General features: G+C 46.2%; 1 protein-coding gene across 8 annotated transcripts in view; it reads left to right on the top strand.

The window, feature by feature from the left end:
• LOC311604562 (uncharacterized protein) overlaps positions 1–21,798 on the top strand; it is a 186,497-nt gene that overhangs the window by 75,011 nt on the left and 89,688 nt on the right. For all 8 annotated transcript variants that reach the window (XR_014781554.1, XR_014781555.1, XR_014781556.1 and 5 more), the window contains one exon: positions 3,244–3,350. Coding sequence is in view for 2 of the 8 variants with exons in the window: in XM_084794538.1 (XP_084650664.1) it covers positions 3,244–3,305 (62 nt within the window). In the remaining 6 variants the exon portion in view is untranslated. The remainder of the gene's footprint in view (positions 1–3,243; positions 3,351–21,798) is intronic.

Raw genomic sequence — 21,798 nt, 5'->3', positions numbered from 1 at the left:
ACATCATCTTGGTGTATTTTTCTTTTGATGAGGATGTAGTGGCCTTCCCCATCTCTTTTTATTAGTTTTGGTTGAAAGTCTATTTTGTCAGATACTAGAATGGCTACTCCAGCTTGCTTCTTAGGTCCGTTTGCTTGGAATACAGTTTTCCAACCCTTTACTCTGAGGTAATGCTTATCCTTATGCTGAGTGTGTTTCTTGAATGCAGCAGAATGATGGACCCTGGTTTTGCATCCATTCTGTCAGTCTGTGTCTTTTTACTGAGGAGTCGAGGCCATTGGTCTTAAGAGATATTAATTACCAGTGTTTGTTAGTTCCTTTTGTTTTGATGTTGGCGGTGGTAGAGTGTGTGTGTTTCCGTGTTTTGGATTTATGGATGTGGAGTTATTTATTTCCTGTGTTTTCCTGGGTATAGTCAGCCTTCTTGGGTTGGAGTCTTCCTTCTAGTACCTTCTGTAGGGCTGGATTTGTGGTTAGGTACTGATTAAACTTGGTTTTGTCATGGAATATCTTGTTTTCACCATCTACGGTGATTGAAAGTTTTGCTGGCTTGGCATCTGTGGTCTCTTAATGTTTGCATGACTTCCATCCAGGCCCTTCTAGCTTTCATAGTCTCTGTTGAGAAGTCAGGTGTAATTCTGAGGGGTTTGCCTTTATATGAGACTGGACCTTTTTCTCTTGCAGCTTTTAATATTCTTTCTTTGTTCTGTGCATTTAATGTTTTGATTATTATGTGGTGGGAGGACTTTCTTTTCTGGTCGAACCAATTTGGACTTCTGTATGGAGCCTATTTGGAGCTTCTTGTATGTTAATGTGTATTTCTTTCTTTAGATTGGGGAAGTTTTCTTCTATGATTTTGTTGAGAATGTTTTCTGGGCCTTGGAGTTTGGAGTCTTCCCCTTCTATTCCTATTATTCTTAGGTTTGGCCTTTTTTTATAGTGTCCCAGATTACTTGGGTGTTTTGTGTCAGGAACTTTTTAGTTTTAACATTTTCTTTGACTGATGTATATCAATAACTTCGATCGTATCTTCCACACTTGAGATTCTCTCTTCCATTTCTTGTATTCAGTTGGCGTGCCTCCTGTCCATTGTTCCTGTTCTCTTCCCTATGTTTTCCAACTCTAAGACTGCCTCAGCTTGTGCTTTCTTTGTTGCTTCTAATTCCCTCTTTAGGTCTCGATTTGTCTTATTCATTTCTTTCTCCTATTTGATTGAATTTTCCTGTAATTCTTTATAGGATTTATTCAATTCCTTCATCTGTTTGGATGTGTTTTCCTGTGCTTCTTTGAGTGACTTATTTTCCTCTTTCAAAATTTCTATCATTTTCATCACCTCAGATTTAAAGTCTTCTTTTTACATTTCATGGATGTTCATAACTCCAGGGCCTGCTGTATTAAGATCACTGGTTTCCTGTGTTGTTATAAGGCTCTTAGTTTTGTTGCTAGTCTTCTTGTGCTGTTCTCTAGTCATCTGGTTGTCTCTGGTGCTAGCAGGCCTAGGGGTTCCTCCAATGAGGTCATCTGTGTCCCAGGTTGGCCTAGGCAGATTGGGAACAAGTAAGGAGAACTCCAACCCAAAGGTTGTTTGCTAGGGATCACCAGAGGCCTCCTTAGGATGTTGGACAGTGGGTGCTAGAGCCTGCACCCAGCTCAGCTCAGCTGGGTGCCCTGACTGTATTCCTGTTGGCTCGGGCTACAGAGAAATGAGCTGATAGATTTCTACGCCTAAAGTTGCCCAGGTACCCTACAGTCTGTTTCAAGATGGCAGGGCTCTGGTAAGGCCTATCGAAAGGGTTTAGAGCTTCAAGCTTCTCAGGAAACAGCAGCGAAGTGGGGTGTGGCCTGCACAAGTCTCTGGTCTGTGACCTAGGTGGATCTAACCAATAGGCTGTAAGTGGGCGGGGTGAGATCAGGGTGAGAAGCTGCTAGCAGGATTGCAGTTAATGAGTAAAGTGGCCCAAGCTGGTCTCTGCTCAACGGGCTTGCCTTGTGTCTTAGCTGTATCTGAGTGGTATGCTTCAGGCGGTTGTGGGTATACAGACCAAGGCCTGAAATTGCTCGTAGGATGGCAGATAATGCGGACTGTGGCTGGAGCCTGGATTCAGCTCCACCAGCCACAAGGTATGTTCGTAGCTAGTAGACAGTTGGGGGTGTTATAAGAGATCGAGTCTCCAAGCTGCTCAGAAGTTCCACAGACCCTCTTGGGATGGCAGGGGTATATTTATCAGCTCCATGACCAAGCCAGTCTAAGCCAGCAAGCAGCTGGGGGTCTGAGATAGCTCAGGGCTCAAAGGTACTTGGGGGCCCGCATACTCTTTTCTCAGGAGGCAGCTAATGTGGATTTTGTGTGGGAGTCGGGGTGGGGGTGGGGGCGGGCGCTAAGCTCTGCCTGGTCGCTCCCTATGCCGGATCTGGCAAGCAGCAGAGGGCGAAGGGGAGAGGGGTAGTGAGAGCCTGGAGCTGCAAGTATATCCCACAGTTTTTCTGTTCGGGATCCGTAAGCAGTAGCCGGCAGTGAGGGCCCGAAGCTGCAGGGATTTCCCACAGTCCTTCCCAAGATGGCGGCTAATGTGGGTTGTTCCCCAGGGAATTTTCTGTGGGTTAGCTGGGTGGACAGGGATCAGACCCACCCGTGCCCCACAAAGTTTGGAACCCTCTCACCTGAGAATCAGCAGTACTGGTGTTTTGTAGTTCTCAGTTTGGTCTTTAGGTCACGGTGCATTCCTGTATTTTCTGCTAATAAGATGCAGTATGTGATCGGTGCTGCCATCTTAAATTTTTTTTTTTTTTGAGACAGGGTTTCTCTGTGTTAGCGTTGGCTATCTTAGACTCGCTTTGCAGAGCAGCCTGGCCTCAAACTCACGACGATCCACCTGCCTCTGCCTCCCACAGTCTTTCTTGTTAGGCCTTTCTTTCCAAAGCCAAGGGCAAAAGGGAGTGGCCTGTGAGGCAGAGGTATCAAATTCCATCTTTGTGAGGAAGGAGAGGAGTTCTGGGGGAAAAGAGGATGGTAGCTCTCTGGGGCTCCTTTCGTAAGGGCACTAACTGTCCTTAAGGGTCCTACCCTCACCACCTTATTACTTCTCTATGGCCCAATGTCCTATAACACCTTTGCATTGAGTGTTAAGCTGGAGCATAATGCATTTGGGTGAAGGATGCTGTGTTAGTTACTGTTCTTGTTCCTGTGACAACACACCCAACAGGAAGCACTTTCAAGAAGAAAATGTTTGTGGTTTGTTGCAGTTGGGGAAGCCACTTCTTCCACTGCTACCAGAACAGGAGGCCAGACAGTGAACAGGAAGTGAGTGGGCTCTCAGACCCCAAGGGCTCCGTGCAAAGATGGTAGGCAGGTAAGAGTGCTGGCTTCTCTTGCAGAGGATCTAGCTTTGCTTTCTTGAACCCACAGGGTAGTCCACAACTTCCTGTAACTCAAATTGTAAGAGATGTGTTGCCCTCTTTTGTCCACTCTGGGCACTGGATACACATAGCACTCATAAAGACATGCAGTCACTCACTCATACATAAAAGAAAACTAACTTATTAAATGAACAAACAAAATAACCCGCAAGACCCGTTAACTTTCTCTGGCAAGGCTGCACCTCTTTCTGCCCCTGGGAGACATTTCGCTTTCAAAGCACAGCCTAAGGTCCCACTTCTCACTCCCAAACTCCCCTCTAACAGAACCTTTACTTTCATAAAGATCCCAGGAGAAAGACCCAGATGCATTGGGCGGTCCACTCTGTTTCTCAGAGGTTCACAAGCATGTGATGGCAGCTGTGGTTGGATATTAGAGGATGGGACAGGTGGGGCAGGGTTGCTAAGTGAAGAACAGAAGTGCGGATGGGCCCTAGGCGTCTCTAAGAGCTTCCACCAGCACAAATGGAGTCTCCATTTCCTCCAGCCCAGTTGGAACAGCAACCCCAGCCACCCAATCCTGGTGACAAGTTGGTGCCTCTTTTTCTGTACCCAAATGCTTGCAGTGACTGACCTACACTTTCTCACCTTTATGTCTTACCAAGGAAAAAGGAAACCTGGGGCCTCTTTAACTTGCCCCTTAAACTTATAAATGTCAGGCAGACTCTGCAAGGGGTGGGGATAAGGGACCAGGTTTAAAACCCTCAAAGCAAGCATGATGCTATCCTAGCTCAGTCTGAAGGATGCCCTGGACACTTCGGTGCTGGGGAAGCCCAGGAGGCTCACAGTCCACTCTGCTTGCTCTGGCACAAGTGGAGGAATTCTGCCAGGTGCCCTGGTGAAAACTGTTGTAAAATGAGGGTCCATGGTGGCTGTCTGGGGGGTTGGCGCATATGTTACTTTTTCCACTGCCACAGGCCAAGCAGGAGGTTGGGCCTCCCGACTTGGGCCTTGTTTTCAGTCCCACACCTGTAGCCCCCAGTTGTTAACCTGCCCACAAGCTCTCCTGGGTTTATTGAGTGGAGCTGGACTTGACACGTGGTTGACATGTTGGAAGGGCATCCGTGTCCAACGTTCCATGTCAAAATGGTTTGTCTCTCCTGGCCCTGCTGGAGGGCCCCAGAGTAAAATGCTGCATCCTAGAAGCTTGCTGACTGGCCTTGGATGGAAGTATGTTTCTCCTCTTTCATCCTCCATCAACACTGGATCTTTATCTCTGTCTCTGTCCCTCTCAATCTCCCTCTCCCTATTCGCCCTCCCCTCCCCCCACCCGAGGCACATTCACACTTTCCCTTGGCAGCATCTGAGCTTCAGCCTCTGAGGACATTTCCGCCTGCTGGGGGAAGGGATGACAGCTAGGCCAGCTCCTTCCCCGGCTACAGTTGCAGCTGGAATGACCTCATGACTGTGAAATGGCTGGTGGGGCTCAGAACAGGGCTGGGATTGTATTCAGGGGATGGAAAGCTCAAGTGCGACAGACACTAGGCCAGCCTCAACTGCCTGCCATCATCAGTATGACTTAGAAAAACCCATCTTATCTCCAGTGCAAATTCTCTGAGCACCTCTGCTGGCTCCTTGCAGCTGCTCCTGGTGTCATGAGCTGCAAGTCTTCCAGGGCCTGAGATGCAGCCAGGTTCAAGGTGGAGGGAGTATTAATATCGAACCACTTTTTAGGTGGGTTTTAACTTTTATGGGAAAAACAGGGTAATTTTGTTTGTTTTGTTTTGTTTATCAAGAGGTTTCCAAGTCAGTTTGACAAAGCTGTTTGGGGGTGGAGTGGTGACAGTGGAGGTGACAGCCCTTTCTCTCCTGCTGGACCACCGTATCTTCTAGAATCCAGCTCTACCAAGGTTTAGTCCGCATGTAGTTTGGTTGTCAAGTAGCTTGGCATTTCTGTTTGGTGGCGACTGTCCTAGCTGTGCCCGGGTGTTAGGATCATATGGAAACAGTTGGTCAGATGTGGTGAGGTGCATTATGGTGGTGAAAAAAAAAATGCCACAGAGTAAAATGCACCATTTCTACGGTGGGACTGTGCACAGCAGCCAAAATAAATATACGAGATCTGGTTGAATGAGCCTGGGATAACGTTTAAATGAGCCCTTTGCAGAATGACAACTCTGATTCCAAACTATTTCCCAGTGAAAAGAAAGAGGAAGAGTGAGAGGGGCAGGAGGAGGAGAGGAGGTGGGCGGAAGCCTGGGAGTGAAGCTGTGTTTACAAGCTGGATGGTGGGTGCAGTACCTAAAGTGATGTGAGCAAAGGATTGGGGAGCCGAAATTCCCCCACGTCACCCCTGGAGAGAGTATGGAGGGATGGAGCTCTCTGAAGTGAGGCAACATCTCAGAGCTTCAGGTGGCCGTGAACGCACTTAGTCTTATGTAATTGAAGATTCATCACGCAATAGGAGAAGGAGGTGCTGGTGCTTCGCAGGCTTTTCCCAGCCTCACATAGCCAGTGTGGGCCTCTGTCTTTTAACCCACGCCTGGGTCATTTGTGGCTTCAGTTCTTGTTTTCTTTCCCTTCAGCTGAGGCATAGCAAATTGGTGAGTCCAGGTGTGAATCAAGGTGTGGGACTGTCCATGAATCAGCAGGTGGTGTGGAAGGGGGACAGCCTGTCCATGAAGGGGGACACCTTTCCATGAGGTCATGCGAAGCTCATCCTCAGTCTGTGATCCCAAGGTCCTCATCCTGTCAGGCGGAGCAGGAGGCTGTGCGTTTGTTCTCTGACTCTGCTGCTCAGAGGGCCAGGGGTGGCAGCAGCAATCAGACCTGGTGTGCATGTAGACTTTACCACATGCCCTCCTACCCAAATTTGGAAAATCTTTTCCCTAACTATCATAATTTCATTCTTCTTCTAGAAAACCCAGCAGTTAAAGACACATACAAATGGCAAATGGAAAGCAGATTAAAACCCAGCAATGACTATCATTTTATTTTGTTTTTGTATGTGGTATTTCACCAGCATGTATGTCTATGTACCACATTTGTGCAGTGCCCAAGGAAGGCAGACGAGGGCATAGGGTCCCCTTGAATTAGAGCTACAGATGCTGTGAGCCACCTTGTGGATGCTGGGAATAGGACCAAGGTCCTCTAGTGGAGCAGCCAGTGCTCTTGGCCAATGAATCACCTCTCCAGCCCCAGTGATTAATTCTTGATGGTTGAGTTATAAATATTTTCTATGGTATTGTTTTACAGTACAATTTTACCATACCATTGACATTTGAGAATCCCAGACCCAAGGAATTTCCTTCACATCATTTTTTTTTCAGTCAGTTTCCTAGCACCCAGGCCTCGATAACCACAGATTTTTACCTTCCGTCACCCATTCTGGGGCCACCTATTTCAGAATGTCATACAATTGGCACCATCCAGACCATACTTCACTACGAATGACTTCCTTCCTTTAGCACACTTCTTCCGGACTCGTCCGTGCGGCCTCCTATGTCACAAGTTCTTGCATGGCCGTTGAGTTGTTACTGTGACTGGACTGGGGTGTGGAACCAGGGCCTTTCTCATGCCAAGCACCTGCCTTCTGAGTTACAGAGAAGCCACACTGTGTGGCTGTATTGACATGTGTTGGTCTACTTAACGATTTTGTGGCGTTTGGAACATTTAGGATTCATGGGCTGAGTCCTTGGTCTACTTTGGAATACACTTGACCATTGTTTGCTGCCAGGCGTCTTCTGCCCGAGCCTAGCCACTCCTGGGGGTGCAAATGGAAGCTGTGTTTGAGCTTTCAGCTGTGTTCTTCATATCCCTTCTGTCCTGTCCTGGCTCGTCATTGGCTTCCTCCTTCAGAGGCCTCAGTTTGGATCTTTATAACGCTGTTGCCAAGAGCCCTGTGCAAGCAGAAGCTGAGACCTTACCCTCACCCCCTTTTTGCTTGGGGTACCCTGAGGCAATCTAAACTCCCCTTCTCTAGGAGTGTATCCACAAGATGAGGCCAGGTCCCCCACCACACACTTGCAAAACAGCATGTTCCTTTCCCCTTCACCAACAACGGGAGCTATGGGATTTGTCTAACTTCTCCCATAGCCCAGAAGTTCGTAGCCGGTTCAGGTCTCTTTTCTTTATTACTTTCCCCATTTATAGTCTGCGTGTCCCTAAAATACCATGTGACCCCAATCTCTTCACATTGCTGGGTGTGCTCCTTGCAGTTACTTGGAGACCTGTCCCCTGAGAGTCTCTGTACTGCCTCACCACAGCGGGGTTTCCTGTCTACCCCGTCCAGATTCCTCCCGTGAACTGGAACAAAACTTTGCTGTCACCCACGCAGAGAAGGGACCTGAGCTGATGAGCAGAGCCAGGTGCTCAGCACACAGAGCCCACGTAAGGTTATAAGAAGAAAACTAAGACTAAGAAAGTCTTTTCTTAACTTGGGCCAACCTTTAGTTTTCCGGGAAATTGGACCTTCAGCAAACTTAACCCGTCACTCTGATGCCTCTGATATTTAAGTCTTCACCATGGTCCCGTGTTGTCTGCCCAAAGGCAGGTAAGGTCACATACCATGAGTCTGCCTAGAGACTTCTCTGTGTGCTGTGGAACTCTGGGAATTTAGAAATGGAACCATTTCCCAAACTTTACGGTGTTCTTCTCCTGGAATCTTGCAGATTTTCAGTGATCTTGGGGCATGCTAAACTAATCACCCACATCTTCTTTCTTTCTAGCCCCCTGGAAGGTTTGCCCAGACACAGCAGGCAATGAAAATGGAAGGCAGAATAAATAAACCAATGCACAATGACTGTGCTTCCACAGTGAGAGGGAGCTGGTGTTCTAGAAAGTGTGTGACCCTAGGGAATGTGGACTGTATTCAGAGCCAGGGTGAAATGCAAAGTCAGAGGCTGGAGAGGTGGTACAGCCATTAAGAGTGGCACGTGGCTCTTACAGGTGGCCAGAGCTTGGTTCTAGCACCCACATCTACTAGCGCATGGCTACCCCTACAGTCAGCTTCAGGGCAACGTGACATTCTCTTCTGGACCCTCAGACATTTGTACGTATGTGTGCACTTTCACACATATACACTGTCAGATTCACACACACTTTCACATACACACTCTCACACAATACACTCTCAGACACTCACACACAATACTCTCTCACACATGTACTCTCAGACACTCCCATACACACACTCTCTCTCACACACACACACTCACAAACACACACATTCACTCTCTCACACATACATACACAATCACACACACACACACCTACTTTAAAAAAATCATCCAGGCGTGGGGGTGCACCTCTTTAATCCCAGCACTGGGGAGGCAGAGGCAGGTGGATCTCTGCAAGTTTGAGGCCAGCCTGATCCACAAAGTGAGTTCAGGCCAGCCAAGGCTACACAGAGAAACCCTGTCATGTGGGGCGGGGAATCTTTGTTTTTAAGAAAAAGCAGACCCAGGGCTGATGGACAGTTTGATTGTCCAAGAGAACTCCAACAGGCACATTTTTATTTTTCTGTCTGTGGGTTTTAAGGATGCCAACTGAAACAAAGCAGGATTAAACCTCTACGTGGGTGAATATTACGCAGAGCCAAGTCACACACATCTCCAAACTGAACCTGACTTGTCACAGCCAACTTGGACTTTGCTGTTCAGCAGGATCATGATGTCTTTTTCCTGTTTTCACTCTGCAATGACATAGAATTATTAACTATAAACCTCTCACTTTGTGAAGCAACATGCCAAATCTTTCTATTCATTTGGCAGGGTCAGATATAAACTTCACCCAATGTATATACTTAACTCACCACAGTCACACCATGTTTGGTTAGATCCACCTGGCTTTAATGTTTGGTAATATCATAAGCAAAGTGTGGTCTTCTCTTGCACACTTAGAAAGGGAACACATTTAATAAGCACCATTTAATCACAGGCTACTAGACCAATAGGTAGCTGACTTACATTATCATTATTTTATTTCTAGTGTATGCGTGGTGTGTGTGTGTGTGTGTGTGTGTGTGTGTGTGTGTGTGTGTGTGTGTGTGTGCGTGCGTGTGCGCGCGCGCTATGGAGCATGTGTGGTGTGTATGGGCTTGTGTACTGTGGTACATGTGGTATGTGTGCATGAGCGTGTTTATGTGCAAGTGTGCGTGCATGCACAGCATGGTACATGTGTGGTGTGTGTGTGCAGGGAGGTCATGTGTGCCATGGTGCATGTGTGGTGTGTGTGTGCAGGGAGGTCATGTGTGCCATGGTACATGTGTGGAGTTTAGTGGAGTCAGTTCTCTCTCCCTACCTTTAAGTGGATCCCAGGATAGAACTCTGGCAGCTCGGCTTGCACTCACTGTATAGGATTCAGGCATGCGGGAGACTGGGGTTAAATGCTTCCTTGTCTGCCATACAGTGTCATGCTCCCAGCTCCACAGCTCTTTGAGTGGTCAATCAGCCTCCAGTTGCCAACAGCAGTCACAGGCCTGCTAACTGGAGCTCTTCTGCATTCTCCCCTCCTATGCTTCTTGGGCTCATCTCCTGAACAGATGGCACACACTTAATTTTTGCCACCAGATCCCTTTGGTCCCAGGACTTTTCTTCCATGTGCTATAATTCATAGCCAGCCCACATTTGCTTTCTGATGTAGAGCTAAGCTCAACAAGCAGCGGCCGAAGACGGAGGTCAGGCATCATGGGTCTTGGCTAGAGGCAGATGCTAATACGGCTGGGTTGGTGCTGATTTACAGCTCCCACACCTCCAGGCTGAGGCAACGTCTAGCAGAAGCAAATGGTGCGACTGAAAGTCTGTGCAGGCCTCGGAGCCACGGCCAGAAATTCTGATGTGTTGACTGAGCCCACTGCAGTACGTGCTGCAATGGAGGAGCAGTTCACAGCTGAAGTACAAAGTGTCCAAACAACCCAGGTTCCGTGGGAGCTCAGTAAGGAGACAGCTGAGCCCCGAACCCTGATCCATGCAGGTTGTCCTGAGTGTGGAGCGCTTCTTGTGTTGAGGCTGACACAGCACTGTGGGGAGCTGGTTACAGGAGTCCCCCACAGTGGATGCATTTTCTACTACACAGCAACATGTTGGGCGTTGGCCCCCACCAACTAAACTGAGATTTCTCATGGGGTGAGGGGAAGCAAACTCTAAACAACACAAGATGTTATCCTGGAAGCACACCACCCCAGCCCCCTGTCCTGATATTGACATATCTCAAGATTGATACCTCAGTCCCCACAACCTGGCCGTGGCCATATGAACAACTCAATGCAGAAATGCAACTTGTTGGATGTGCGATTGGCCAGCACACGCGCAGCACCCCGGCAGGGCTCTTAGTGGGATGTGAGCCATGGGTTTCACTGTGCATGGGCTCTAGCCTGGCACAGGTCAGGCTGAGAATGTCTAGTTTCATTAGCAGGAAGGAAACACGCAGGACATTTAAAAATTCCCTTTAGTTAAGAAGGTCTTTTGCCCCACAAAACAGAACTCTAAGGCATCCACATTAGAGAGCCAGAGCCACGAGCTGAGTACAGGGTCCTTAGACGGCAACTCCCTGCTTTCTGTTACTGACCAGATCATCCAAGTTGACTGGTAATGTTGTATACATTGAAAACTACTCAACTCTGGAATTCTAGAAATTGTGGAATTAAGTACCAGAAAAGGAAAAAAATGTTTCAGTAGTCATATGTCTATAGACACCTCTTGGGGCTAAAAAAAAAAAAAAGGTTGTTTGTTTTTAAAAAGGAATTTAAAAAGCCCTAAATTGGCTGCATCAGAGCACCAGCACCCGAGGTCGTTTCTCAGTTGCGCCATTCCTTGGAGCCCCTGGTAACAGGCCTTGTCTGTCAGACTCACGGAGCCTCCCTTCTGATCTCTTGCTCAAATGCAGGTGCTCAGGCCTTTCCGTTCCACGTGGAATTGGGTGAGTTTGTCATCAGGGAAAGCTGTTAGTAGCATTTCCAACATCCTCTGCTCTTTAGGAGAGTCTCAGTGGCCTGCTGAGCAGAACTTGAATGACCATCTCCTGTGCCACATTCTGTCTCTTGTCCTGAAAGACAAGCTGCTGAGGTCCAAGCACCGCATGGTGACAATATGTAACATTTCTTTGCTCCCCAAATCTCAATAGTTTGTAATCTATGAAATCCTGAATCCCACAGTGAAATATGTGAAAATCTAGGGGCTAAGCAAGATTGTCTATTTTCAGGTCAGTTAGCATAGCAATGAAAACAGGCTTAACTAACATGCTGCCTGCAAGCTGATGTCACCTTTATTATTTAGTTGTATCTTCTCACAGATACTGCTAGGTTATTAACTCCCCCTTTTCATGTGAAGAAACACATCTCCCTGAGGACTAGAAACATTTGCTCAAGTTCATCTTTCACCCAGGGACATATTTAGAAGGATCCCAGCTGGAAACTCCGCTCTAAGCCCCTGGTTTTTCCATTACAGATGTCTGAGCAATAATTAAATTGAAATGACAGCAGAGGGGAAAATTTGAATGTTCCAACAACTTCATTTTCCTGGCTTCCCTTTTTAAAAAAGCAGAATGTAATTTGAACAAGATATCCTATTTTAAAAAGCATGAACATCTAAAAAAAAATCCTTCCTGTTGTCTAGCAACAGATTTATAGGCTCTTTCTCTGCTAGGCTCCCTCCTTTCCCTGCTAGATATTCCCCCCCCCCACCCCAACCCCCAGTGTATTTAAGATCTTACAAGCATGTGTGCTGTACTCAGGAGGGCTGGGCAAGACTGCCTTTGCATACCTCTTGGAAACATAATAGCGAGCATTTGCTGTCGCCAACTAAAACCAGGCTGCTATGAGCAGCCCAGGTCCCCCTAGATCCCACCATCTGTGGCCTTCCAGACTCAAGCTCCCTGATCTCCGTCATCTAGGTCCACTTCCTCTTTCTCTAAGCACTGAGCAGTTTTGAGTGTTGGCTTGCCATGATGAGGCATAAAGATCTACTTGGTACTGGTTTCAAGTTTGATAAAGTAAACCACGACACAGGAAATGCAAACCATTAAGAGTTTATTTTATTGCCCACTTGAGGAATGAATGCCTCTCCTTCCGGTACAAATACAGCCTCTTTATAGGGTTCTGAATTAGAAGTCATAATTGAAGTCATGACTTCTGAGTTCTCAGCAGAGGGCCTCCGTCAGAGTTACACCAAATGCTTTGACGTCTACATCTACCACTCCAGACTGAGACCACAGAGGGAGGCGGGCTGACCATAGGGACAAGGTGATGCCTAAAACAGAATAGAAAGAGGATGTTATCCCCAGGTCCTGCCATTGAGGGGGAAATGACTTCATTCTGCCTCAAGTGGTATCATAACCTCATTATGAACATTCTGTGGCCGAATGACCAATTGACTGTGGGTAAAGAACACGTTATTCCAAAAACTCTGAGAAGCATCTCCAGAGCCAGAAAACCAGGGGCTTTAGTTCATTTGATCAGAATGTACTTGATGCTTATGATCAGAAGTGTTTGTAACCTGACGGACTCAGCATTGTATAGGGTAAGTTCTATAAACTCACTTGCACTTTAAAATTAATCACCCATTTTATAAGCGAAAGAGGGCATAATGCAAAATATCCCTACAACCTTAAAGGAAGGCCCAGGTGAGGGAGCCCACAGCTCCCGAGTCTAGGTAGGAGCAGCAGCACAGCCTCTTGAGGATTAGAGTGCCTTTATAAACCCTCCCTGTAGCTATTTATGGGAGACGTGTCAGGCAAAAAGCTCTGTAAATTCAATGTTTTGATAACATTTTCCGTCTGTGGCTTTGGTTCAAATCCTGCCACAGAATCTTGGAGGAAGTCAAGGGGGCAGCAGAGGGTGGGAGCAGTTGTCTTTGATAAGCCATCTGGGTTTTGTCATAGGGACCATGTCAGTTTGCATTTGCCGTGGCTCAGCTCACCTGGTGTCTAGTCAGAAGCTCAGGCTGTGGTCTCTCCTAGCAACGATAATGTTGTATCTTGCTTAGTTAATTCAGCCAGTGACTTTCAAGTGCTTATAAAATTCCCACTCCACCTGCCCACTTACTCCTTTTTACATGGGCTTTTACCTCACAGGAGGTCAGGGGATATTGATGACAGGAACAAGCAAGGGACATAAAGGTGGGTTATTGATACCCCAGACATCAAAATGTCTCCAGAGCCACCACAAGCCACACCTTTCATTGAGGACGCTTCCTTTCATGAGTTCTTAAGGCACCGTGCTCAGGGAGCTTATTGCTTGAGGGGTCTCAATTGACTTTCTAACCTGAATGTGTTTCTTTAGGTTTTTTAAAGTTTAGATGATAGTCCCATCTCTAAGGCAATATTGAAAGCAAAATCAGCTGACTTGACATTAAGGAAATAGACATCTGGTGGCTGTTCTAATTGGTCATTATCAACACACTTTAGTGAAAACCTAGCTTTGCTGTTCAACGTGGTAACTAGCAGACACTTATGGAGTAGTTAAATCTCACTATAGGGCCTGGAGAGATGGCCCAGTGGTTAACAGCACTGACTGCTCTTGCAAAGGACCAGGATTCAGTTCCCAGCACCCATATGGCAGTTCTCAAGTGTCTGTAACTCCAGGCCCAGAGATCTAATGTCCTCTTCTGGCCTCCTCAGACACATTGTGCATGCACACGATGCAGAGATATATGCAGGCAAAACATCCATACACATAAAATCAAGATACAACTTGAACAAAATTAATAAAAAATTAACTTCAATGCATTGTGACGAATTAGGGTTAAGTATTTTGCATCTGGGTCTCACCAGACACATCTTCTACCACTGAACAGGCACACAGTAATGACCGTCCTGGAGACATGGTAGATAATAGAGGGACCATCCCATCACACCCACAGCGGGGAAGCCAAGCAGACAACACAGGGGCCCTGTAGATGCACACACTGCTAGCCTCTGGGACGTCAGAACAATCCAACTAAAGAAATAAATCACAAAAAAGATGAGGTCCTGTCTGGGCAAGAAGCAAGCGGGATGCGTCAGTGCCCACGAGTACCACTGAAACAGTGTGGCCAGTCCTCCACGGCCCTCTGTATTTAGCGACAAAACCTTAATCTCAAAGGTTTTTAGCCTTGTATAGCGCATAGCCACTGGTCGGCATTAGGAAGTAAACGTTTTGGGGGGACATTAATAAGCCTACTGTAAGTGCAGTGACCCCCCCCAAAAGTCTACTTGAAGGTTGGTGAGCTTACAGATTTATTTAAACCTTAGAAGTTGCCAGAGTTTTAGAGCCAGAAATGATTTCTAAATACACAGGCAACTCAGCTCCAGAGACGAGTTAACGGAGTGTAACAAGGTGAACGTACAATCGATAGCTTTGGTTATACATAGGGTTAGAGGAGGAAAATGGCCTATGCACCTAGGAAATCTCTTTCCAGTGGCCTCTCCTCCTCCATCAGGGTGATTATGGGCATCATAAAGGCTGAATTCACCAAAGAATCTAACAGTTGCTCTCAACCGCACCTCAGTGATTCCTACACAGATGCTGCTGGTAGCTTCAAATGGTGCCTGAAGGTCAAGAACTGATGGGAGTAAGGACGGGCTTCTTTCAACTCTCTGGAGTAGAATTGTCTTTCTTTTCCCTTAATACCCACTATGTTCCCCTTGCCAATTTTTGTTGTTGTCATTTTTGTTTTTTCAAGACAGGGTTTCTCTGTGTAACCTTGACTATCCTGGACTCCCTTTATAGTCCAGGCTAGCCTTGAACTCACAGAGATGTGCCTGCCTTTGCCTCCCTGAGTGCTGGGATTACAGGCATGCACCACCACACCCGGCTCCCCTTTCACAATAATTCTATTCAGTTTCTTGGCTAAGCCTTTTATTTATTTTTAAATCTTCCTTTCTTTTCCTGTTTAAATATTTATCCTTTGATCGTGTCATACTTGTATGCCATGAAATGTGGTCATATCCAATCCTTACTCCCCCTCCCGTTCCCTGTCCCCACATTGCTGCCTCCCAACTTCATGTCCTCTTCTCCTTTGTTGTTGTAAGTGACTCATGGGGACAGTTAGCGTTCTCTACATGTGTATCGGTCATTCCACTGCAGTTTGCATAACCTACCAATGGCTACACGCTCAAAAAGCCAGCGATTCTCCCTCGCCCAGAAGGTACCAACTGCCAATGATTCCATGGTAAAGTGTAAGGCTTTGAGAGCTTCTCTCCATCTGTGAAGGAGTCTCGGCTGGCTTGGCCTTGTGCAGGTCTTGTGTGAGTTCATGAGAACAGTGGCCACATCATGTCCAGAAGACGGCATTAAACAGCATTTCTCAACATCCTCTAGCTCTCACATTCACGCCACCTCCACTTTTATGGGGTTCCCTGAGCCTTGACAGAGGGGTGCTGATAAGAGGTCTGACGGTCACTTATTCTCAGCCCTCTCATAGTTGTGCATCTCTGTGTTGACTGCTGCCCACTGCAAATAAAAGTGTATCTGACCATGGCTGAGAGCAGCGTGGGGCTGTGGGTATCAGCATAGATATTTAGAATGCAATTTGACAACACGACAACTTAGCAAAACAACAATAGCAGGTTCTGTCCTATTTATTACCTTTGACCTCCCCAGCCACGAGCTTTTGACCAGGCTTACAGGACCAGGCCTCACACTCGGTCAGGAAGTGGCTGGTTACCACACAACTGAGCTATTCCACTGGGCACATCCATTGACAATGTCTTTTAGAGTCCAATGTATTTGAGTTCTAAGACCGCAAGTATATTTATAATGTCATATGCACACAGTGCTTAGACCTTACAGAATTGTTGACTAACTGCAATTTTACCTAATGTCAGAAATTAGACCCTCGATTATATCAGCTTATGTAACATGATACAGCGTCAGATATAATGGGGGTGAAAGAAGAAAGACATTAGTGAAAACTACAAAGAACAAAGGAAGGTGACCCAGCACATTGTGTCTTAATATAAATTTTGGCTGGGTTGAAGAGATGCCCCAGATCTGATCATACCTATAATTAACAAGACATTTAAGATGGAAAATAATAAGTACACTGGGGGGGGGGGAAATCTCTAGTTATTTTTGTTGCAAATAAGTAACACATCATAAGTAGAACACAGTAGCCAATATCCTCACTGATTGCCTGTGCTTAGATGTTGGAATTCCTCATTTTTTTCTTCAAATACTTTCCCTTCATTTAATTTATTATATTCTCCGAAGTAAAATTTAATTTAAAATGGCTCTACAGAGAACTAATAAAATGAGTCTGTGGTCTCGGCTTTCTTTGTATCTTCATTGAGGCAGAAGTCAGCTTAGAATACTTAGAACAGATGGCCACTGATCCTTTGATTAAATTTTATTATTTTTTTCTTCTCATTGGACTTTTGAGTAAATATTGGTTACAGCAGTTTGATACTGTCCTGCCCAGGAAATAATCAAAGTGTAATTTTAATACTGTCCCCTAGACCCAAGTAGAGTTTTGTCAAGTCTGACTTGACAAGTCATTTTACCTCTGCTAGAAAGACAGCTGGAACAGTTCCCATCCATCAACACCAGCTTTTAGAACAGAGAAAAAAAAATCTTCTGTAGGTCAAAGGAAAGTGCCCAACAACTGACAACTAAAGTAGCTGTCAGATTTAGCACAACCCAGGAGAGTCACTCTGCCACGTGTCCCTTGATGACATCAAGGCAGACTGTATCAGCCAGCAAGTGTGTCTCTAGGCTGTGCTGTGCTCAGTGGGTGTTACAGACGTAGCTTTCAGATAGATAATCAACCATAACAGCAATGTTTGAGCAAAGAACAACCAAAATATTCTTGCAGAGCCTATAAACCCCAGAACTTCATGCTTTGTGAGAGTTTAGGGACAAGGGCATATCCTGGAAAATAAATTTGTATTTCTTTTCATTTCTGTTCCTCCTCCTCCTCTTTTTTTTCCCCCTCTTACCCTTCCTCCTCTTCATCCTCCGTCTCCCTCCCATCATCATCATCATCATTATAATTATCATCACCACTACCACCACACTCTTGTCTTCTCCTCCTCACTTTCCAGTTTCTCCCCTTTCTGATTATCCTTTCTTTCCTCCCCCTCCCCTATCAGACCATCCTCTTCCTTTCTTTTCTCCTCATCTCCATCTTTTCCTCTTGCTTGGCACAATGACAAACTGATTTTGAAGTTTGGACAAGCACTTAAATCTATCTATCTATCTATCATCTATCTATCTATCTATCTATCATCTATCTATGCATCTATCGATCTGTCTATTCATATGTGTATGAGTGTTTCCATGTATGTATGTGTGTGCACCATGCACATGTTGTGCCTGTGTAGGGCAAAAGCGGAATTGGATCCCCAGGAACTGGGGTTGCAGATGGTTGTGAGGCAGCACACAGGTGCTGGGACCTGACTATGGGTCCCCTGCTATGGCAGTAAGCACTCTTTAACTGCTGAGCCATCTCTCCAGCCCTGAAAGAGATGTTTTTAAAATAAGACTTCAGTGGTACCCAAGTGGCATATTGGATACTGTCATATGTGTTGCCCCCACATTTTACGCCTCTTGAAGTTCAGGGTGGGCTTGCTGACAGATGCTGCTAACTCTGGCATGTCTCACTGCTGTGACAGCGCAGGACTGTGACTCTGGTGCTGGAGTCTGTGTCAGGGTTACAGTCAGCTGCCTGTGTTGGCCCTTCTAACACCAAACCACGCAGACAGGGCTGGTGTGGGGGTGTGTGTGTTATAGCGCTCAGCTCATGAACCCAGTGCAATCCCAGTCCTGTCTGCACATCAACCTTCCAGAAACTAGGGTCACTATGGACATTACAGTTAACTCACCTCAGAATGCTTCAAGACAGGGCTGAAAAATCTCCAAGCATGTGTGTTTTGGGGGTACACATCCCCTGATATATGATATGTAAACTCAGGGAGGCACAGAAGGGAAAAATAATTGGGTAGAAGAAGGGGCAGGCTGAGGTGGGCTTGGAAAGAGAAGTGTGCAGTATTGGTACAGATGAAGGTAGGAAGGGTCCGTGTTCTTGCATGTGCACTCCCAGGAAGGGTCCGTGTTCCTGCATGTGCACTCCCAGGAAGGTTCCACATTCCTGCATGTGCACTCCCAGGAAGGGTCCGTGTTCTTGCATGTGCACTCCCAGGAAGGTTCCACATTCCTGCATGTGCACTCCCAGGAAGGGTCCGTGTTCTTGCATGTGCACTCCCAGGAAGGGTCCGTGTTCCTGCATGTGCACTCCCAGGAAGGGTCCGTGTTCTTGCATGTGCACTCCCAGAAAGGTTCCACATTCCTGCATGTGCACCCCCAGCCCAGCACGCCTCATGTGCTCTGCTCCCTGAGCATGCTTCTGGAGTAACTCAGCCCAGTGACATTTCCAGAAATCTTTGTCTTTCCCAGAGCCACGAGGATCCTCTCTAGAATTTTTCATTTTATGAGCAATTAGAGGGGAGCACTTTCATTTGATTTATAACGCAGGACCTAGCGACATGGAACCTAATGTGTCTTTGGGTGAGTACGCGGATAGGTAGATTTTTATGTCTTGGTCTGCAACTGAGCAGCAAGCACTGAAGTTGTCACAGTGACTTCTCCAGAGAAAGTGGGAAGGAATGGAGTCAGACAAGTAAGTCTCAACTATGTTTGAAAAAAATATGAGTCAATAGCGAGATTTTTCTCAATGGACCCATTGGGCTCAGCTGTGCTGTTGCCTATATTGTCTTACGTTCTCACTTCTGCTTAGGAAATGCTTCTTAACTAAGATTCCAAAAGGCAGTGCCTTGCACGGTGATTTCCACTAGCAGCATGTGTCCACGCAGGTATGGGGCTGGTCTGGAAAAGGCCTGAGAATCTGCATTTCTAAAAAACCCAGCCCTGGGTGATCCTGAAACTGCTTCAGGGCGCTCACTGAGGAGCCACGGATTCAGTAGAATGTTTTTATTCTGGAGGTAAAGGTCTCAATTTGGAAAGAAGTAATTTCACTTCTTTCCCCTTCATGAATTACTTGTGGTCGTGGCACCTGTTGTGTTCCAGGAATGGGTCTAGACCGGGCAGGCAGGTTTTAGGAAGCGATACAGAGAGCCTGCTCAACTGAAGAAGGAAGAGGAGATGAAATAGCTGAGTAAATCAGATGATACATTTTTAGAAAAACTAAAACAGGAATGTCAAAGAGAACAGGGCAGGGAAGTCACTACAGTGGACAGTTGCTGAGACGTCTCTGAAGAAGTAACTTTTATTTTTTGCATGTTTGTATGTGCACGCACATGCATGTATATGTGTAAGCCAGAACTCAATGCCGGTTGTCACTTTCCACCTTAACTTATGAGACTGGGTCTCTTACTGAACCTGAAGTTCACTGATTGGCCAGGCTGGCCAACTCTGGGGATCCCCCTGTGTCTGCCCCTCCTCCACTCTTCTATCTGCAGCAATGGAGTCACAGCTGTGCACCCAAGCTTGGCTTTTGTAGGGGAGTTGGGGCCCGAACTCAGGTCATGTTTGTGCAGCAGGCTCGCTACAGACTGAGCCTCTCCCCAGCCATTCATGTCCATTTTCTTTATCATTTATGTTTTTTCCAATGGACAGACAGCATTGCTCTCAATCATGTCCAAGATGATGCTTGCAGTGAGTATACATTGTGCCACACTCGTATGTGGCTGATTGAGACTTGTATCACTTCTGATAAAGTCATCAATTTTGAGGTGAGATGACAGGACATCACTGTCTTTATATTTTAAAGAGTACAATATATTGTCATTAACTATAGCCGTTCTACTGTGCACCGGATTCCTTGGAACTTGTTCCTCCTAAGTGTGACTCTGTATCTATGGCCCAATGTCTCCCTGGCCCAAACACCTCCAGTGGGCAAATAGTTCTGGGCAGAGAAGAGAGGAAATTCCTAAAGCCCAAGACAAAAACAAAATTAGAACCCTACAAGGACAACAACCCGTGAAAATAAGTCATTTTGATTAACAGAGAAATAAGTGATCATTAACTGTTTCCTAAACAAGTCGCCAGCAGTAGAGGAGTATCCGGGTGGCTGTGTCTCAGTGAGCAGAAGGCTGCCTCTGAGTCAAGCTAAGGGCTATAGACATTGTCCTGGGTGACTGCCTGATGTTCAGGGTGACACAGTTCACCTGTCCTTTTGAGGTTCCTGGTTCTTCCCACCAGAGCAAATGCCACGCCCATAAGATGCAAATTTAATGCAGCACAAATAAAACAGCCACTCCATCTCCAACCAATGTTAGGACATCAGGGCTCTCAGAATCTGCTAAAGTAAATAAAATAAATCTTTAAAAACAAATCTCTCCGCATCTGCAACACTCTTCAAGAGAGTGAGAGAACACTGGCCAGAGATGTTAATTAGCAGACAGAATTTGGTTTTCCTGAGCTGTTTTCTTTCTTTTGAGAACAGATTCCAGCTCTTGTGAGTGAAACAAAAGCTTTACCATGCTTGCTCGAGTATCAGCCATTAAAGCACATCAGTCAGACTCCCTTAAACATGTTCTTCTCTCACTCCTAACTCTGGGGTCGTGTTCATGGCAGAACATACGTCCTTTACATTTATATCTATAAGGGACAACCAAGTCCTGTGATGGATTCCCCACACTTGAGTTCCTACTCTTGGACAAAGGCATGATTTATACTAATGTTAATGCATTTGTAGAAATTTTGTTTAATTCTATGTGTGTGTTCACACTCATGTATGTGCTCAGGTGTATGTACACCTGCACATGTGTCAATGCTGTGGAGGTCAGAGGTCAATGCTGGATGTCTTTCTCAACTACTTCTCTGCTGTAATGTATTGTCTGAGGGAGGGTCTCACAGAACCTGCCTCTCACCAGCTCAGCGAGGCTGGCTGGGCAGTGAGACCGGAGAGTCTCTGTGCCCCCAGCAGTGGGATGAGAAGTGCCCACTGCAGCAACAGGCCATTATTGGCTGCTGGAGATCTGACCTCAGTCCCTAATGCCTGCATAAGCACTTTGCTTACCAAGCCATTTCCACTGTCTACTTGTAGAAATATTTTTAAGTGGTTATCAAATTTCTCTTCTTGATGTCTTTATTTTTCAGCTGATGTTATGATCTAAAGACGAGGCTCAGAAATGCTTAGTGACATAAACTAGTAACATTTTTAATTTAAGAAAATATTTATTTAATTTTATTTTTCTGTGTATAGGCATATAGGTGTTTTTGGCAGCATGTATGTGTATGTACCACATGCATGCAGTGCCCTAAGGGGCCAGAAGAGGGCATCCTGGAGCTGGGGAGCCCTGCCCCCTCCCCCTCCCACTTTTAGCCACTGAACCATCTCTCAGTCCCTTCTAGTGATAACGTTAAAACCTGCTCAGTGCCTAAGCTGGGGTAGACGATGTCCTTCCTGAAGACTGCCTGACTCAGGCACAGCTGCTGATTGATCGTTCACCATATGACAATAAAAAAGCTCGTGGGATAAGCATTGAGATGAGTCCAGCCATTGCTATAAG

This window comes from Acomys minous (assembly GCF_964271855.1).
Source record: "Acomys minous genome assembly, chromosome: 9".
Classification (NCBI taxonomy): Eukaryota; Metazoa; Chordata; class Mammalia; order Rodentia; family Muridae; genus Acomys; species Acomys minous.
Note: the sequence above shows the minus strand (reverse complement) of the source record. Positions and strands in the feature narration are given on the sequence as shown.